Source organism: Vitis vinifera, chromosome 3 (assembly GCF_030704535.1).
Source record: "Vitis vinifera cultivar Pinot Noir 40024 chromosome 3, ASM3070453v1".
Classification (NCBI taxonomy): Eukaryota; Viridiplantae; Streptophyta; class Magnoliopsida; order Vitales; family Vitaceae; genus Vitis; species Vitis vinifera.
In genome coordinates this window covers 7568525-7587788 of record NC_081807.1, presented here as the reverse complement: position 1 = coordinate 7587788, position 19264 = coordinate 7568525, and the positions used below count along the sequence as shown (strand labels likewise).

At 34.5% G+C, this 19264-nt stretch overlaps 1 protein-coding gene across 2 annotated transcripts; it reads left to right on the top strand.

Moving 5' to 3' along the window:
* The first annotated feature begins 319 nt into the window (after positions 1-319).
* On the top strand, positions 320-18703 carry LOC100261713 (telomere repeat-binding factor 1). 2 transcript variants are annotated; one of them, XM_002266830.4, is made up of 7 exons: positions 320-591; positions 3287-3475; positions 3646-3863; positions 7972-8056; positions 12999-13082; positions 16468-16818; positions 18252-18703. In XM_002266830.4, exons 2-7 carry the CDS (start codon positions 3326-3328, stop codon positions 18264-18266), a joined length of 903 nt encoding a protein of 300 aa, XP_002266866.2. In that variant the 5' UTR covers positions 320-591; positions 3287-3325; the 3' UTR covers positions 18267-18703. The 2 variants fall into 2 exon arrangements, with proteins under 2 accessions (XP_002266866.2, XP_010647910.1); XM_010649608.2 differs by having other exon boundaries at positions 440-591; positions 3278-3475.
* Positions 18704-19264: the final 561 nt, after the last annotated feature.

The following is a 19264-nucleotide window of genomic DNA, read 5'->3' as shown; positions in this document are numbered from 1 at the left end:
CGATGGATTCCTATGGAACATCTAAAAACAAAAAGATTCAATCGGATGAAGAATTCTTATGTGGTTCAAGAAAAGAAAAGGTTCGCTTTCAGAATAGGTTATATTGAATATTAATATGATCAAGTGATATGGTACAAAATCAGTTTTTTTTGCTTATGCTGAGACTTCGATTCTTCCATACAATAATGATTTTTTTTTTATACATATTTTTTTTATCATTTCATCAATTTAACATGTATCCAAAACTTTCAAACATGGTTAAAAAATAATACTTAAAATAGATTCATTCAAGTTGTAGCCCTAAAACCCTGACACATGGATTCATTTGTGCGAGGATCATAGAGGGACAAAAGTAGCATACTTATTACACGTGTCAAGGCCCTAACCTTCATTTCACCAAAAACCCATGATACCATATGTTTCACCTCCACCCTTAATTTCCATACATGTAACTGGAATGAAATCAACCTCCTCAGAAAATGTGTCCTCTCCCACCATACAAAATCACAGGTGTGAGAGAATCTGAGAGTAACGCCTTGAACGCCTTGGAACCATCTTCGGATACATACCCCAAAACTCAACCATCCACAGGTGACCCAACTTCCATTATCCTCTCTCTGATCTCACCTTTTCTTTCATGATTTTTTTTTTCCCTTTGCTTTCCCTCTTTCTGTCTGTGTTGATTGTTTTGTCATAAAATTTCAAAAAAAAAATAAAAATTGTTCTCTTTTCTGTTTTGATTTTCTGGTTAGTGAAATTGATAACAATGTGTTGGCTTTGGCGGGTTATGCTTGGTTGCTGGGAAAATCGAGGAAAAGGGAATTTGGGTCTTTCAGTTTATTTTTGCCTTTTTGGAAATTAATTTTGAAGAATTCGACTGAGATAAATTATATGGTTTTATTGGGTCTAGCCGAGTAGGGTGGGGATTGGAGGTTTGTTTTGTTTGGTTCCAAGTTTTTTATTTTTATTTGTTTCTTTTATTTTCCTACGTTTTCTCTGCAACCAAACAGAGGTCAATTGGAATTCCCAGTGATATTTGTTATTTCATGTTGAATTGCTCCTCGTAACACGAACCGGAATTTATTTATTTATTTATTTACATCTTCGTAGGCAGACTAAGTTTGTGAAGGAGAGGTTTCTTTTGTATTGAAGTTGATTTAGGTCTCTGTTTGGTCGTATGGAATTGCGTTTGATTTGGAACTCCAATTATATGGAATTAGAAAGTCTTCCTTTTTGCTTTGGAATTGTCTCTGGCGGTTTGGGGCTTCTGGAATTGAGATTTGATTCCAAACCCATTGGTTTATAAACCTACCAAATTGTGGATTTTGAATTGGGGGCTTCAAGTCTGAATAGCCTATAAATACTGCATCTCGAAGTTTTCTTCTACAGTAGGTCTTGATTTGGCATGTAGCAAAACTGCATACCAGAGTTACTCCAACCCATTAGCCACAGCTTTCTGGTTTCGGTACTAAATGTTTGGTTCTCAGAAAATTTGAGGGAAAATGAAAGGGAAAGAAAATAGAGAGAAAAGGTATAAGGAAAGAAAAAATGAAGGAAAATAAAAAATAGATTTAAAGTTAATAAATTATTTTTATATGTTATTTCAAATCCATTTCATTGATTTTAGCTCATTGATATAAAGATTAAATAATTTGAAAATGCACAAGTTTCTTAATAGTTTTAATTATATTTGATTTTCTTTAGTATTTTTCATAAAATAACCAAACATAAAAAAATCATTTCTTTAGCATTTTTTTTCTTTTCTTAGTATTTTCCGAAAACCAAACATAACCATAATGTGTGTGCTCTCTGTCATTGAAATATCCAAGGATGATAATTAACATTGGTGTTAGTGTCAGGCACATGTAAGGTTTCCTCCAAAAAACCTGATACCTAAATATTATCGCTACCTCACAGATATGGGGTGTAAAAGGGAACAAAATTGGCAATCTAGAAGTGCCCATTTGATATAACTGATTTGTCAAATCTGCAGTATCTGGAATTTCTCCAATGCATCAAAAGATTAAAGCAGGAATTGAAGAGCATAGGTGCTTGAATTCCCCGCCTTCAGTATGCATGATAGTCAATTTTTGCTTTTCATAAAAGAATTATTAAATGTTTCAAACTGCTTAAAAATGCCAGAATGAGATCAAATTTTTGTTCTCTATTGGTTGAAAGATTCTTTTTGGTAAAACAGAAGGTTCCATTTAATGTAGCTGAATTTTTAGAGCTGCAGTGTCTTGAATTTGTCATGGTTGTCAAAAAGTGAATGCTTTGGACTGCATACAAATGGCAGAATAGATTTAGTTTTTGGTTATTATTGCTCCCAAGTTTCTGTTTGGTAAAATAGAAGTGCCCATTTAATGTAGCTGATTTGGCTGACTTGTTAAGGCTGCAGTATCTTGAACTTCTTCAATGTGTCAAGAAGTAAAATATGAGAAAGAAAGGAAAAAATAACATAGATTCTGAAATTCTTCTTCAGTAGTATGCATTGTAAGTCAGTTTGTGCCTTGTACAAAAGAATTATTGAATGCTCTGGACTGCTTACAACTGCTTACAAATGGCAGAATGATATCAAGTTTATTGATTCATTATTAGTTGCAAGCTTCTTTTTGGTAAAATACAAATGTCCATCTAATATAGCTGATTTGTTAAAGATGCAGCATCTTGAATTTTTCCATGTGTCAAAAAGTGAAATCTGGAATAAAATAGTAGGTTCTTATATTCCCATGCTTTAGTATGCATGAAAAGTCAGTTGTGCCTTGCACAAAAGAATTATTGAATGCTTTGGACTGCTTAAAAGTTGGCAGCAGTATGAGTTCATGTTTTGGGTTTTTTTAGATGCTCAGAATCTTCTCTTTGAACTGGCTTTTTAACTCTGAAAAACCCCTTTTTTTCTTTTGTATTATAGATTTAAAATTTAAAATTTGTGTGGCCTTGTATTTTTGCATTTGGTATTGGTCTGCACTCTGTTGTTCATCATAGGAAGACATCTTTGGGCAAGATTTAAAATGTTTGAAGCTGATTTCATGCAAGTGATAACTTACCTATCAAAAAAAAAAAAAAAAAATTCATGCAAAGTGATAACTTATGCCTGTGGTTTAGATGAAAAAATTATCTTCTATTTTCAATATCTATCTTTGAATCAGGATTAAGTGGAGGAAAATAGTCGGCAGTTCCTTTTTATTTTGATCTTTATTTCTTGCAAGTCTGGAATATGTTGTCTGTTGCTGTTGATTGTCTATTTTTGGGTGCATCTGCTGATACAGTGTGCTAGGTTTTACAGATCAGCTTCTTTTGGAGAGTTGTCTTTCTGCTACACCTGATGGGTGCTCCTAAGCAGAAATGGACACCAGAAGAAGAAGCAGCACTTAAAGCTGGAGTTGTTAAACATGGGGCGGGCAAATGGCGCACAATACTTAAGGACCCAGAATTTAGCGGTGTCTTGTTTCTGCGTTCAAATGTGGATCTCAAGGTATTGACTCTTTAACCTACTTTATTTTATGGGTAAAGTTAAGTTTTCATGAAATAATTGTGGAGTTTGATCAGTTTCCATCATTATATACTAAAAGGAGAAGCTTTATGCTGAACTTAGCTTGCTTATGATTTTGTCATGTTCATTTATTTGATTTTGGTGTGGGATAGGACAAGTGGAGAAACATGAGTGTGATGGCAAATGGATGGGGCTCAAGGGAGAAGGCTAGATTGGCTCTCAGAAAGGTGCCATCAGCCCCTAAAGCAGAAGAGAACCCTCTGTCTCTCGGTACAGCAGTTCAAAGTGATGATGAAACTGTTGATACTAAGGCCCTTGCACTACCTAGCAATCCTGTGCAGATTACTGGTTCAAAACGGTCATTCTCAAGGTACACTTCTTATCCTTTGATATTGATACTAATGTTTTCATCATTTAGGTATGTGGAAAGTAGTGGCACACTCTAAAATTAAAATTGGGTGGCTATGGGCGTTGTGGAAGTTGAAAGGCTTCTATATTTTTATATATAACTTCAGAGTAAAAGGTGCGGTTGATTTGAGGGGCAATGAGTTGATGACAACAATGACGTGATTTAATGTGAATTTAATGTAGACATGAGGTTGAGGGTTTCAAGTTATAACCACCTGGTTTAAATAAGGTTTTGAATTCTGAAATTGTTTCATTATCTGGATTGGGTGTCTCAATCTGAAATGGCGACTAGTGAATTCAAAATGAGGTGCCAAATTCAATTTCATTAAAAAGGGGAGAAAAGAAAAAGAAAAAGAAAAAGGAGTACCAGAATCTGATGATACCTTATATTAGTTTTGGCAGTATAGTAGTGAGGTTAATTGCATCTGCAGTTTTTCAAATGGTCCTTTGAGGTTTATGCCTTGATGCATATTTTAGAATGAGGCACAAGGAAAGTGCCTCTAAGCTGCATTGCCAGGCATCCATATTTTGAAATATCCAGCTGCAGTGCCAGCCAAATATGGTCTTTTATGATTGATGAATGAAGCTTGTTCTTTTTCTCTTTTTCGCTTTACAGACTTGAAATTCCTAATAAATAACAACGGAGATTTTTTTATCAATTTTAGCTGGTAGATCAATGGTTAAAATAATTTTTACTAAAAAGTTTGATACTTATTTTTCATTCAACTTAATGAGATTTAAAGGGCCTTGGTTTCTTTTTGTCCTCTTTAGTAATAAAATGTTCTTGTTCTTTTTCCTCTTTTTATTTTTTTTTTCCTTTTTTTGTGTCGCTTTGAGGTGTTTCTTACTATACTTCCTATGTACTTTGGAGCACCTTCTCTGGCGTTACTTTTTATAAATTGATTCTGATTACCTATCAAAAAAAAAAAAAAAAAATCACTTTGACTTTTTTCATTTCAAATTATACTTACAACTTTCACTTTGAAGTCTTAGATCAGGCTTTGACTATTTTATTTGAAATCCAATAGGTGTGTAGTGAGGATAGGCTAAATCTTTTATGACATTTGATCACCATCATTTGGGTGACCCATCCCTGAGCTTAAGAGTGGCATTGTTGCACCCCAACAATCCCTCCCCCGACATGACACTACTTTGACTTGAGCCCATGACCCTTGGCTTTGATACCAATTCTGATATTAGACATTGAACATTTGATCTGAAAACCAATTAGTGTCCAATTAGGGTAAGCTAAACCTTTTATGACAATTGACTGCCATCATTTGGGTGATCCATCCTAAGCTTAAGAGCAACATTGTTGCACCCTAGCATGAAGGTCATGACTCACTTGTCAGGGGATAAAGCATTTTCCCTCTTGCTTTTTTGCCTATAAAACTATGAGTATGCCGAACAATTAGGACTTTTAAGCCATAGACCAAGAGCTTGTTTGGGAATTGTTCTTGAAAATAGTTTTATGTTCTTGAAATTTGTTTTTCAAAGGAAAAGTTTTCTAACTTAAAACCATGTTTAACTACCTTAGAAAACATGCTTGACAAACTTTTGACTCACAGCCCCAATATTTTAGAGTGCATGTTAATCAACATGATAGTACCTAGAATCCGACCATCCATATACATGACGGGATACATGAACACCATTGTTGATGTTAGAAGATTATATAACTTTGGGAAAATTTTCGATGAAACCACAGAAATGTTGAAAATGATTTCATATGAAACTCATAATATTGGAACATTTTTATATAAAACAACTGCTTTATTGTAAAATGGAAATGCACTTATTGACATGCATACTCAGAATACATCTGTGAATTAAACCACTTTATAACATCTGGCTATGATATGGTACAATGATACAATATGATGATAATCAAGTGGGGAAATTTACATTCTACTCAATTCCATTACACAAATTCCCGAGTCTTTTATCATTATTAATTTGTATTTTTTTTTTTTCAATCTTCAAGAAAGTTGATTTCATTAACCAGGAAATTAAATAAGGACTTGTACCCATTTATGATATGATGAATATTGAGAATCTTCATCATACCTAATATTTTATTTGGCCTTAAATCTCTACTACTACAAAATTAAAGATAGAGAAAAAGTTGCATGTATTAAAGATAACTCTGCTCTATATTCTATAGTTGAATAGCAAAAATAATAAAAATTAAAATATACAAATTCTCCTGACCAGTTTTAAATCTGTATGAACAGTAGAAACTTGATCAGGACCCTGGCTTTTGAAACGATATGGAAATGATAAAGCAGAACTACTTAAAGAAAAAATTGCTAGTATTTTGACAAAGATTCCTATGTATTTTTGGCAAATAAGAAATAATATATTAAAAAAATGCATGGGGAAAAAGAGAACCTGAGAGACAAGAACAGAAAAAAGCACCTAACGCCAAAAAGCTCAGTTTGCTCTTTCTTAAAGGTTGAAAAGAAGCCTTCCATCCCCAAAGAAGCCTTAAGCCACTCATAAAGCTTTAGATGAAAAATCTTTCAGTCAGATCTGACATCTTCATCCCTTCAAAATCCTCTGGTTGTGCTCCATAAACACCAGAAGATTATTAACTGGTGGCATCTACACACTACAACAAAGATTCCTATATTTTGAAATATCAACTGAAATATATGTATCCCCACTAACAAGAAAAAAACATACAAATAAAAGTCTCCTGAAATTATGGCAAGAATGAAATAGTTTATTTTTGAAGCAGTGGTGCAATTGAGAGTGTGTGCTTCCATGTGTGCATATATTCAGGAGATGATTTAATCCATAGATAGCCATATGTATATATAAACATATTGAAGGATTGGAAGGGAGATTCAAGTTTGATATATCAATTTTTTGATAGCTTTATATTTGGATATTCATCAAATATTGAGTAAAGACTACTATCCATGTTGTTGTTCTTTTATCAAATTCAGATAGATACTAAATTCATTAAAAGGTCCACAGTCCATAGATGGTTGTGTGTGTATTCAGGGATTGAAATGATCCATGGAGTTTTAGATAGCCATATATTTAGATATTCATTAAATAGTGAATTAGAAACTCCTGTCCCTATTACTCTTTTAGGATCAATTTTCAAATAGATACCAGTCCACTCTTATACAGAAGAATAAAATTGATGATATGGTTTCTTCCATCTGTCGTTTGAAGCCTTCTAATGTCATTGCTCATGTGTTAGTAATTTGTAATCTTAACATCTGATTTTCTTGTACGCTCTATTTTCTGAATCAAATGAATCCAGCAGACATTTGCATTTTTCATGGTTGTTTGTTTGTGCTTACAATGTGAGCCAGGCTACTAGCAATTAATAATATTATTTCATGCCATTTGATGCATCTGACATTTCCTTCTTATAGACCAGTAACTTTATTTGATATGGCTTTCCAAGAGCCAACTTGTTTCCATGGCTTTTATATTCTCTAATATTTAATAATTCATCATGTTTTCAGGATTTTCATGTAGATTTTCAAGTATTAGATTATATTTGTCTATGGATAAGTATAAGAACATGTAATTTAATTTATGTATGCCTAGATATTCATTATGTTATCAATTCCTTGGTTAGTATCCACCTATGAACCAAAACACTTCCTTTGGAATACTGAAAGTGACAAAGTAAATAATCTTAGAGACATCAGCATAATGATATAATTCGATGTGTCAAGATACAGTACTACCTTCTTGGTTTTTTGTTTACCATGACGACTTATTAAGAATGTTGGGGTGTTTTTAACCTTTAATATTGATTTTTTTTCTCCACATGTATATATGAGATTTGCACAGAAACCTACAATGAACTCACTAAAGAACATGGAATGATAATTTTCAGAAACAAAAAATTTGTTACTTGTAAATAATACTCTCCAATTACTGTTAAAAAAATGTTTCCACTGTGATTATCAGTTGTTGCAGGTAAATACATAGTCCAGGCTTATCTTTTATTCGTTATTGCAATTCTGGACATTCTTTATTAGAAACCATAGTTGTCTTATGTGTGATTATTCACGTATCATGTCTTATTTCCATTGTTGTAGGTTGGATAATTTAATATTGGAAGCTATAACCAACTTGAAGGAGCCTGGTGGTTCTAATAAAACTACTATTGCTACATACATAGAGGTAGTTATACCCTTATTTGAGTTATGATAACTTACGATCTTGTACCAAGAAACAAGTAATTTAATAGTCAATCTGTAGTGTTCTTATAGTGATTGAACTATGGCACATTGTAGTCCTTGGCCTTTAGTGACATTATGAGCTCAGTGGACCTACTAAAAAGCAAAAATGTTTTTGAAGATTTGAAATGGAATTGTGGATGACATAGCATGTGAACTTTTCAGGGTGGTTCCAATTGATTACTTTAAGTAGTTTGAATCTTATTGGAGATATTCTTATTTAATATCATGACCTTGTCTTAGTTTAAGAAGTCTTCTAGTACCTTAAACATTAGTTTATTGGTCGATTGTCTAAAATGTAAATTTATTGATGCCCCTATCAATATTTTGAGAAGTCTTATAGTTGCTTATAACTTGATGTTTAAAATAACAAGAAAGGAAATGCCTGATGGGCTTCATGGCATCAGATTAGTTCATACACATGCATGTAATTGTCTATAAAAATGGTAAACCTTTTGCCCTTTACTTGATTTCTCAAGTTTTAAATTCAAACTCAATACAAGGTTGACAAGTGGTGAGTAAAAAATAAACATTTGCATAATATTGAGCATGTTTTGACTTGAGCTACAACAATTGGCATTATCCAAATGCTTTATGACTTTTGACCTACCTTAAGCCATGAATGTTTGTAAGCTAAACTTGAGTTTGAATGGAGCTTGAACATCATTGGTTGCAATATGGTGGAACTTGAATAATGTGTTAGTTTATCTCACTTTTTCCATAATTGCATGTGGAATTTGAATAATGTGATATTTTGTACCTCACTTTTTCTACACTTGCACGTGTTATTCCTTTGTTTCTTGTTTAGTGTAGTTCCCTTGAACATCATGGTTTGCAATATGGTGGAACTTGACTAATGTGATATTTAGTTTACCTCACTTTTTCCACACTTGCACATGTTATTCCTCTGTTTCTTGTTTAGTGTATACCGAGGAAGTTAACATTAAGGAAGGAGTGTCAAATGCTTTTCACATGGCAATTTAGGATGGGGTGGAGGAGAGGTTTCGCAAAAGGATAGCTTTGTGGAAAATACAATTTATCTCTAAGGGAGGGAGAATCACTCTTATTCGGAGTACATTGTCTAGCATGCCTATTTACTACATGTCCTTGTTCCATATGCCAAGAGTGGTTAGATAGAGATTAGAGAAGATCCAAAGGGACTTTCTTTGGGGGGAGGGGCTTTAGAGAGGAAGCCTCACCTAGTAAAGTGGGCGGTGGTTTGTTCAAACAAAAGAAAGGGCGGATTGGGTGTTAGATGCCTTTCTACACTCAATAGGGCCTTTTTGTGCAAATGGAGTTGGCATTATGCGGTTGAAAGGGGGGCTCTTTGGGAGCAAGTTATTGGTAGGAAGTTTGGGGTAGAAGAAGGGGGGTGGAGTACTCAAGCAGTTAGGGAGGGGTATGGTGTGGGTTTGTGGAAGGAAATTTCAAAGGAAGGATTTTTATTGAGTAATAAAATTGGTTTCTCAATGAGTAATAGAGAAGAGTGAAATTCTGGAAGGATAAGTGGTGTGGTGATGTTGCTTTGTGCGATTCTTTCCCTTCTTTGTATGCCTTGGCGGACTCTAAAAAGGTTTGGGTGGTGGAGGTATGGGATTCATCGAGTGAGGTAAGGAGATGGAATCCTCGTTTTTCAAGACCTTCCAATGATTGTGAAGTGGATTTGGTGAAGCGATTCGTTTCGACAATTTAAGGAAAGAGGATGCTTGTGGATTTGGAGGATAAGATACTATGGAAAGAGACTAAAAGTGGGGAATTTTTTGTTAAGTCTCTTTATGGTGCTTTAGAGATGAGAAATGCAACCCCTTTTCCGTGGAACATCATGTGGAACCCTTGTGTGTCTTCCAAAGTGGGCTTTTTTGCTTGGGAAGCATCATGGGGTAAGGTCTTAACCTTGGATCAATTAAAGAGAAGGGGGTGGACTCTAGCCAATAGATGTTTCATTTGCCTTGTTGAAGAAGAGTTCATAGAACACTTCCTAATTCATTTCTCCAAGGCTAAGGTTTTGTGGGAGTTAATTTTTGCTCTTGGGGTGACGTGGGTTCTTCCTTCTTCAGTTAAAGAGACTCTTCATGGTTGGAATGATTCCTTTGTGGGCAAGAAGCATTAAAAGGTGTGGAAGGTAGCCCCTTTATGCCTTTTTTGGACGACTTGGAAGGAAAGAAACAGGATTACTTTCGAAAATGAGTAGTTTTTGGTTCAAAAATTGAAAAATTCTTTTACTTGTAATTATTGGTCTTGGGCTAAGTTGTTCATAGATGTAGGTCCATTATCATTGATCGACTTGTTTGATTGGTTGGGTTCTAAATGAGGGTGGGTAAGTTTTTGCAACCCCTCTTCTTCTTGGCTTTTGCCTTGAGGCACCTCTTGTATACTCCTAGTATGCTTTGAGTTGTCCTTTGGGCACCTTTTTCTCTTTATAATATAGTTTTGTGTTTTACTTATATGTATAAAATAAAAAATGTTTTTCACATGACACTATCTGAGTTAGGGGAGTGGAGATCGAGCATTAGTGGTTTGTCCCTTGAATCCTTGTCTAGTACTGATTTAGAGGCTTTAGAGACCCTTGTCTCTGGAAATGAGGTCCTTGCTATCTCATCCAGTTTATGTGGGGGTCATAGTTGTTAAAAACTTATAATACATTATATGATACAATGGTACAATACATTTTTTATGAAAATCGATACGTATTTTGTATCTTACTTTAAAGCGTCTCTTACAATACATAATACGATACACGATATGATATGTGATTACAATACAATACAATGATATATACTTCAACTATTTTCTATAATTTTTTTAAAAAATCAAATTCATTTTTTTATAAAGAATTTATTATATTGATTGTTTAAAATATGCTAAAAGATTAAAAATTGATCATAAAAAGGAGAAATAGGTAAAATAATTTTATATGAAAATCTACCTTCTTGTTATCAAATGCTATATTAGAAGTCAAGTGAGTTTCTTTTTACAATGAATATTGGAAAATTTTCATTTGAATGGTTTGAAAGTTGACAATTAAAATGATGGTGATTAGTGAATAAAATTTTTTACTTAAAATATTAGTTTTTTTTAAAGGTATATATATATATATATATATAGAGAGAGAGAGAGAGAGAGATCAATTAACAACACAATAAGTGCATATGCTTGGTTAGAATTTATCATTGCTAAAAATTGAAGAAGTTTACTTTTGTAGATTGTGTGATGAATCTATAAAGTCATATTTTGTTAATTTAAACTTGTCAAAACTTTAGCATTAAATATTTTTATATGATATGATATAGTTTAAACCTTTTTTTTTTTAATCATAAAGATAAATTTTTATTGATTAAAAGAAAGAGAAGGATGAGGGGTCCTTCTCTCAAAATACAAAACCTAATCAAAGTAAGAGGTTACACATCCACTATGAATTACAAACTGAAAGCCAACTTAGTTGAATAACATTAAGTGGAACTCCCCTAAAAGCGATGGAACAAGAGGCCCAAAGGGAGGAGTAGAAATGTAGTAGGTCCCACAACATCTCTTTTGTTCTCCATCTATCCTCAAATATCCTAGCATTTCTTTCTTGCCACACCATCCAAAGACTAGGGAGACAAACAATATGCTAAAGGGTCTACCTCTCAAAGAAGACCGCAATCCTCTAAAAGTGATAAGCATCATATCTCCAATACTCCTTGGTGACACCTAAGCCAAATTAGCTAAACTAAAGAGCTTATGCCACAAACCCAAAGTTAATGGACAATGTAGAAAAAGATGGTCGATTGATTTTGTTATTTTCCAAAAATTATTCATAGGGAATGCCAGGCCATGGGCTTAATTTTTGGGCCTAATGTTTATAAACATGGAAATTTTTTGTCTTTGAAACATAGAAATGATGATGTGCAATTCAGCAGAGTTATTCCAAACACTTCAAAAAGCAAATGAGACTCATTTAAAATGCGTTTTATGACATAATTGAAGATTTTCATTTTTCTGAGTTGTCTGGATTTTGAACCATTCCTCTAGCTCTGGAATCGTGCTTATTGGATGGAGCCTATATTATTGATCTAGTTTTTTCAGGCTGTGGATGCCCAGTATTCTCTAATATACCTTTCCTTGTGTACCCTTAACGAAATGTGTTTATTTATGACTCCCCTGGATTCCTTCTCTAGAAAAAATTTAGATAAAATTGTCAAAAAAGATTTTTATTCAAATTGCAAGACTCGAAAGAGTATATTATTTAGAGATAAGTTCCAATATCATTCTCAAATTAGTACAAAAGGGAAGTGAGGGGCTCATATGAAACTGAACCTTTCTTGCTAGCAACTCTCTACTTCCTCACCCCCCTCCCCAATGCGCTCTCTCTCCCTCTTCCCCTCTCCCTCCCTCCCCCCCTCACTCTCTCCTTCTCCCCCTGATTTATTTATCTTGTACTTGGAGGATATACACCAGCGGACACTCCACATGGTACTAGAAATATAATGCTACATGGCCTGTAGGTCATGAGAAGTAAGCTTCAAATCTCACTCAGCACTTTCCCAACAAAATCCTAATTAGTATGGTTTTCTTATTTGAGCTTCAAAAGCACATGATTCTCCATATCACTTTAAAAATTGATAAGCAAATTGTATATTTCACCATATTCATCAGTGATACTTACCAGCTGATGGATGTAATGAACTGTTGAGCTTGAAAACTCAATAGGACACTCCATGACAATGTGTAGCTATGGCTCCCAAATTTGTTTGTCAATGGACCTTCAGTACTGTTGTTTGATTTTTCATATTGTAAATTTTGAAAAAAAAAAAAAAAAAAAAAACATTGGTAGATTTGGATCTTGTCCATGATTTTTTGTTGTAGTCCTTGATATCAATTCTGACCTTCAAAGATTTATTTTGTAGGATCAATATCGGGCGCCTCCAAACTTCAAAAGACTATTGTCCGCAAAATTGAAGTTTTTTACAACAAATGGAAAATTGATTAAGGTAAATCATATGCCACGTATTGGAGGTGTAATGGTTTTGAACTTATTGACTACATGCTGGCACTTTGCCTTATTTGGATGAACATATCCTATTTATTCTACATTTTTATGTGGTCTTTCATGAAACAAAAATATTAGTGGACAAGTTAGCTAGATTCATGGTTAAGAAGTTCAAGGAGCGGTTTTTGATCCTTGAACAGTTGTCAGTTGATCTGTTGAGGAAATTCATTATATGGATCCTTTTATCCACTCTCTATGTATAGGGTATTACCAAGAGTTATGCAATGCTAGCAAAACAGGAAAAATATCTTTGTTGGATCTGTGAACTTGACATGTGTTATACATCTCATAAAGGGTCAGTATTGATAATAAGAGAAAGAAGTTGAAACAAGAACAGAATGGATGGGGCTTTCACTAGTGAAGTTTAATTTGGAGTGTTTTAATGGTTTTTAGGTTCATATAGTGTAATGGTACTTGAAATGGACATGGTCTAAGATCCATTAAGAAGAAATGAATCTTTTTGTGGTAGTTCTCATCATAAATAGCCACATCTAAATCTTTTCACAATTTTATGTCTTCTATATCTGCATCTCAATATTTTCTAACTAATATCTTCTAATACCACTGGCCAGAATACACAGTTTCTCAATGATACAGCTGATATGGCATCCATATATTTTGACATATGGGCTGTGTTAACGAGAAACAGATGGACCCCAATTTCTTCCTCCTTTCTTATAGTTCTTTTTCTTTTTAATTTGTTTGATTCTTAAGGCTCTTGTTATGAAACTTCAGTCTTTCAGGGGCATGTTCCAATGCTTCAGGTTAAGAAGCTTCTTCAAATGACTTGAAAAAGGAAGGAATTCTCCAACAAAATTTTATGAATATATAATCATATGGCAAAACAAGCTTCTGTGTTTTTGTTGGCTCAAAAGCTTTTGTGTTTTTGTTGACTCTCAAAGCAGATACATAATATGTACCCAATGGAATATACATTTTTCACCATATACACCACTTAGTTAAGCTAAAATTTTGTTTACAAAATTTTAACCCTAAATCATGCATTTCTGTCTAATTTAACTCTTTCTAAAATTTCATTCGAGATTTCCTTGTTCCGCTGCAAATTCCTTTCATTTTCCAAATCAATATTGTTATTCAATTTTGTTCAATATGCCTGTTGATGTCTTCATGCTTTTGGATCATCGACATACCTGTTGATTTTGAAATATGGGACCATGGTAATAATGAGCCACTTTGAAGCAATCAGCTTGACTTGTTAAGCAGTTCATACCATCTCTGGCCATTTCTGAATCTCCATAAAAATCTTGTTTCCTTATCTGGTTGAGTTCACTCTAACATAGGCTGACTTGTGAATCAAGCCGATATATTTTGGGCTAGGCTCAATTGGCTGGTGAGGAAAGGCCCACTTGGTTGGCTTGTATGGGTTGGTTGAGTCCATTTATTCAAAAGGTTTTTAGTGCTAGTGCATGTGAGAGAGATATATAAAGAGAGGTAGGGTTACGACAACTCTGTCTTGACTGTTTGAGTTGAAAGATGAAGGAATCCCACCAGGTAAGTGCTCTTCTGTTCTTCTTTCCTTTTTAGTAATTTTCTCTTGCCGCCTCCTCTTACTCTCAGTTCTTTCCTATTTGTTTTGTTATTTGGTTTTGGAATTTTATCTTTAAATGCTATGTTTGGCTCATAGGGTTTTAGGGTTTCCTCATCCTCTTACATTCCCTAGCCCGATAGTTTCCTGTAGGATTTAGAGACAAGAGTTTGGTTTCCTTCTTCCCCATACTTACCTCTCTCAATTATCTTCTATACTTGGAGATCATGGTTCAAATAACTGTGAAGGTTGGTGTGATTTTGATCCTTTTGGCGGATGTGTCATTTGTCACAGGTTTTGCTTTGTATGAACCATTTTTTCATGCACTGAGTTGATTGGAATCAAACTTGAGCTTGGGGAAAAATGTCTAGCCAATCTGGAATATGCTTGGTGAAGTTTGGCACAAAACCAATCAAGATGAAATAAGAATACTTGACTCTACTTGGCTTGGCTTGGCTTATTTCCCTTCCTAGTTTGAAAGTTTGTACCTTTGGCAATTAAATTGACTTTCTCAATCTCATTATAATGTTTTGAGTGCCATTATTCGATCTCATTATAGTATTCTCATTGCGATTATTCAAATGTGATAATTTTTGTAGTGCTTATATTATTTTTGAAAAAAAAAATGTATTAACTTTATGATATATATAAAACAGCATTTGATGTTTTCCAGCAATATTTTCTCCACCAAGACGACTGGGAGAAATATGGGAACCCTCCTTGTGGGGAGTAGGTCATACGCCTAAGCGGACAAAAGTTTGTGATGAATGACCGGGGCCTTAGAAGTACTTATTGCGACCTCAGTCATGTATTTTTATCTCTTTTAGTTTTTTTTTTTTTTTTTTTTTTTTATCAGATACAAAACATGTATTATATTAATAAATAATAAAGGTACAAGAGAAGGGTGAGAGGTCCTTCCCTCAAAATACAGATTCTGATCAAAGACTTACACCCCACTATACAAAAACTATATACAGGGCAACCCCCAACCATCTCAAACTATATACAGATTCTGATCAAAGTCATGTATTCGTATCTTTGATTTGTCTTTTTGGGACTTCATATCAAAATGGAAAAACAGAGTTTATTATCAAATTTCTTTAGAGGGTAAAGATCATTTAATTTCTCAGAAAACCAAGCAACTTTTTATGTTATTCACTGGTACTTCTAGAATTTGGTTTATATATGGTTTTTTAGTTGGTGATATATAACTAAATTGGATTTTCTTGTATATATTGTTTTTGTATGGTGAGATATGTACCCTGATGGAACTTTATTCTCAAGTTGAAACCATTCTGTCTTGATCATCACAATCATCTGGATTGGCAATTGAGGTTTGTACTTATAAGCCAATAGCCTCACCTAGAGAGGAGAGCAACACCCTCTTGTGCTTTGTTAGCATCATCTTTCCTCTTGACCCTACTAGGATATATATTGTATAGGTTCTAGTTCTCTTTTGCTGTCAATTGTTGTTCTTTTCTAGCAGTTTTCTATCTCATGGAAGGACGTCTCATCTTTCTTATATGTAGGCTATTTATGATACTTATTTTGATTCTTTGCAAGAGAAAAGGAAAAAAAAATGAGATTAGTATTTCAAGCAAACTGCAGAAGAACTGTGTCATGGTTGGGAAAACAGTGCCTTACAACGATATGGGACTGTATTAAATACCCTGGAAAATTAGGTGGCTTGTTCAGAAAATGGGTCAGTTGATGAAATTGATTTGATATAGTTGTTTCTGGTCTTGGACTATAATGTTAGACATTGCTGACTTTCTTACAGGTGAAACGTAAGTACAGGATTGCACATACTCCAGCATTTTCTGAGAGAAGAAGAAACTCTTCTATGCCATTCCTGGAGGGGAGACAGGGGTTTTCTCCCAAAGTTGACAAGGATGATATCCATATTCTCACTAAAGCCCAGGTTGATTTTGAGTTGGCCCAGATGAGGGGTATGACTGCGGAAGAAGCAGCTATAGTTGCTGCTCGAGCAGTTGCAGAGGCAGAAGCTGCCCTTGCAGAAGCTGAAGAGGCTGCAAGGGAAGCAGATGCAGCAGAAGCTGATGCAGAAGCAGCACAAGCTTTTGCAGCAGCAGCAATGAAAACACTGAAAGGCAGGAGCAACCCAAAGACGGTAAATCTTTATGACACTATAGTTTTTTTTTATTAGGTCTGTGTACATTTGCTCAAATTTAGTTGCATGACCTGCTTGACCAGGAGGTTTAAGTTGCAGTTAAGAGGGGTGAAATTTTCTGTTCTTAAAAAATCCCATACTCATCTTTAAAATTAAGACAAATGAAACTTAACCTATGATTTCAAATTTTTCTGAAATATATGACATGTTCAGTTCTTCAAGTCGGGATGAGTCTTCAGTACCAACAAAGTGCAAAAATGATTATTTATTATCATTTATTTTTGGCACCAAGTAAGTGCAAAAATGATTATTTATCGTCACTTATTTTGTGGCTTTAATCTTCAACCACCCTCCCTCCCTCCATCAGGCCTTTCCTTTAATGGTTGGGGGAAGCGTTCCCTTTCTCTTTTTTCTTTTCCTGATGAATGTTGACCTAACAACTGCAATGATGTTTTCCTTCTAGAAAACCCCTAACTTTTAGAGTATAGCACATGACTTGGACAATTTGGCAGTAGTATGGCAATATACTCTTAGTACAATTCATTCACAGAGTCAGAGTGATAGGACTCTTACCATTCCACAGTTGTGCCTCTAGTTTTAGTTTTTTATTACTTAATAATCTTTAATGATTAACATTTTTCCCCAAATTGTTTTCTTATATATGTATGTATTTAGTAATCTTACTTGTGTTCATTCATTGGCTTTGGTCAATGAAATTCTCGAGCCATCATTCCTAGTGGGTAAAGACTAAAGTAGCATTTTGACTAACACTACTTCTGTAAGTTATCCATTTCCACAACTCAACCAATCCTTCCATTTTTTCTATTTTTAGTGATGTCAGTTGGACTTAAATCTGATGACTCTTAGTCTCTCTCAAACTGAAGCCTAATGTCAAGTATAAGAACAGCCATTGCATGAATAACATTTGATTATATGGACTCTATGAAATCAATACTTTTTTTCGCTCCCTGATGTAAGCTTCTCAGATATTCTGTTCTTTCTAGATTCTTCCTTTTCCTTATTCATCATTTTGCATCTCTATCCATCTCTTTTTCTGTCTTCTTTCTAGAGCTGTAAGAGTTGACACGATATGTGTCTGCTGTGTAAAAAGGTTATACTGGTATCTTCATGCTGAAAGATGTAATTGTGTACTTGTGGGCATTTTTTCATAATTAAAAGCCAAAGAATTTGATGTTTAATAATTTTATTAAAATTAATAAATTGTGCCCTGCAAAGTTTAATCATCAGAGGGTTAACCATGTATTATTGTTTTAATTTGTGAGTTCCTGATCCCTGAACTGTTGGTTTTGTGAGTTGATGCTCTACTTAAAATGTAGCTCATATTCCATCAGCACTTCTGTAGCATTTGCTTGTGTTAAAAACTTGTTTCTCTGGCTGTTGATTGTGTTGACATCTTTTGCAAAAATGTGCAGAATGGCCATCCTTGATACAAACCAGGATCAATGAACCTGTGTCTTCTGGATTGATGCCCAGATGCCTGTACCTTTTCTACCAAAGTTGAATTAGTAGACACATAGACAGCACTTTCACATTGACAGTTTCATCTCTGGATTTGTCTCTATTTTGGGAACTTTCACTTTTAGGGCTGATCTCCATTTCATTTTGGGAACTTTGACGATGCTGCCAAACACAGGAACAGGGAAAATATAGTGTTGTAGAATTAACTATGGGTGTTCGTTATACAGTCCTCTCCACTTAGTGTTTCAACTTTTGAGATAGAATTGAATGGATAGAAGGAAGTTTTGGGGCATGGATTGTGAAGATATCAACATCTGTTGTTGCATTTATCTCTGTTGTCTGTTATGGATTCTTGTCAGATTGCCAATTTAATAAATTATCCCTCCATTTGTTTTTGGTTCTACAATTCTTCTGTACATTAAGATGGAGGAAGTGGTTTGTTTTGACCAATGCAGCCAACCCTATTATCAGGCTAAGGCATGGTAGAAAATCCTTCCAATGTTGAAATCACCTGAGTTGTTCTTGTTTTACCCTACTGAAACAGGGCTACAACCGAAACCGCCTACATTAAATTTTTCCCCAAACCTTATGAAGAACACAATGGTTTACTACTCTAATTTGAGGTGAGGAGGTCCTAGTATGTTGTCTTTCTATTATCCTTCTAGCAGGGCAAAGATATGGTAATTTTCAAGCGCCAAAGCTTGGGATTGTATGCTCTTATGCGCATTAGCAGATGCCTTTGCTGGGCTGTCCTTCTCATGCTAAAACAGGGGACTGGGCTTAATGCTACTCAAGCTCAGTCAAGCTCTGGTGTCTTGGAAGGTCAGTATTTTTTGCTACTTCCTTGGCTTGTCAAAGTGATACTGATATTTGGGTTTCTAACTAAGTGGTCTTGTTTTTGTATTTTGAGTGTAGAGCTGGTTTACATTTTAAGGACGCTTTAAATTCTCCACATTCATTTCCAAAC

Coding starts and splice junctions, on each gene's coding strand:
- LOC100261713 (XM_002266830.4), top strand. CDS start 3,326: ATGGGTGCTCCTAAGCAGAAATGGACACCAGAAGAAGAAGCAGCACTT. Junction 3,476..3,645: donor GTTCAAATGTGGATCTCAAG/GTATTGACTCTT, acceptor GGTGTGGGATAG/GACAAGTGGAGAAACATGAG. Junction 8,057..12,998: donor CTATTGCTACATACATAGAG/GTAGTTATACCC, acceptor TTTATTTTGTAG/GATCAATATCGGGCGCCTCC.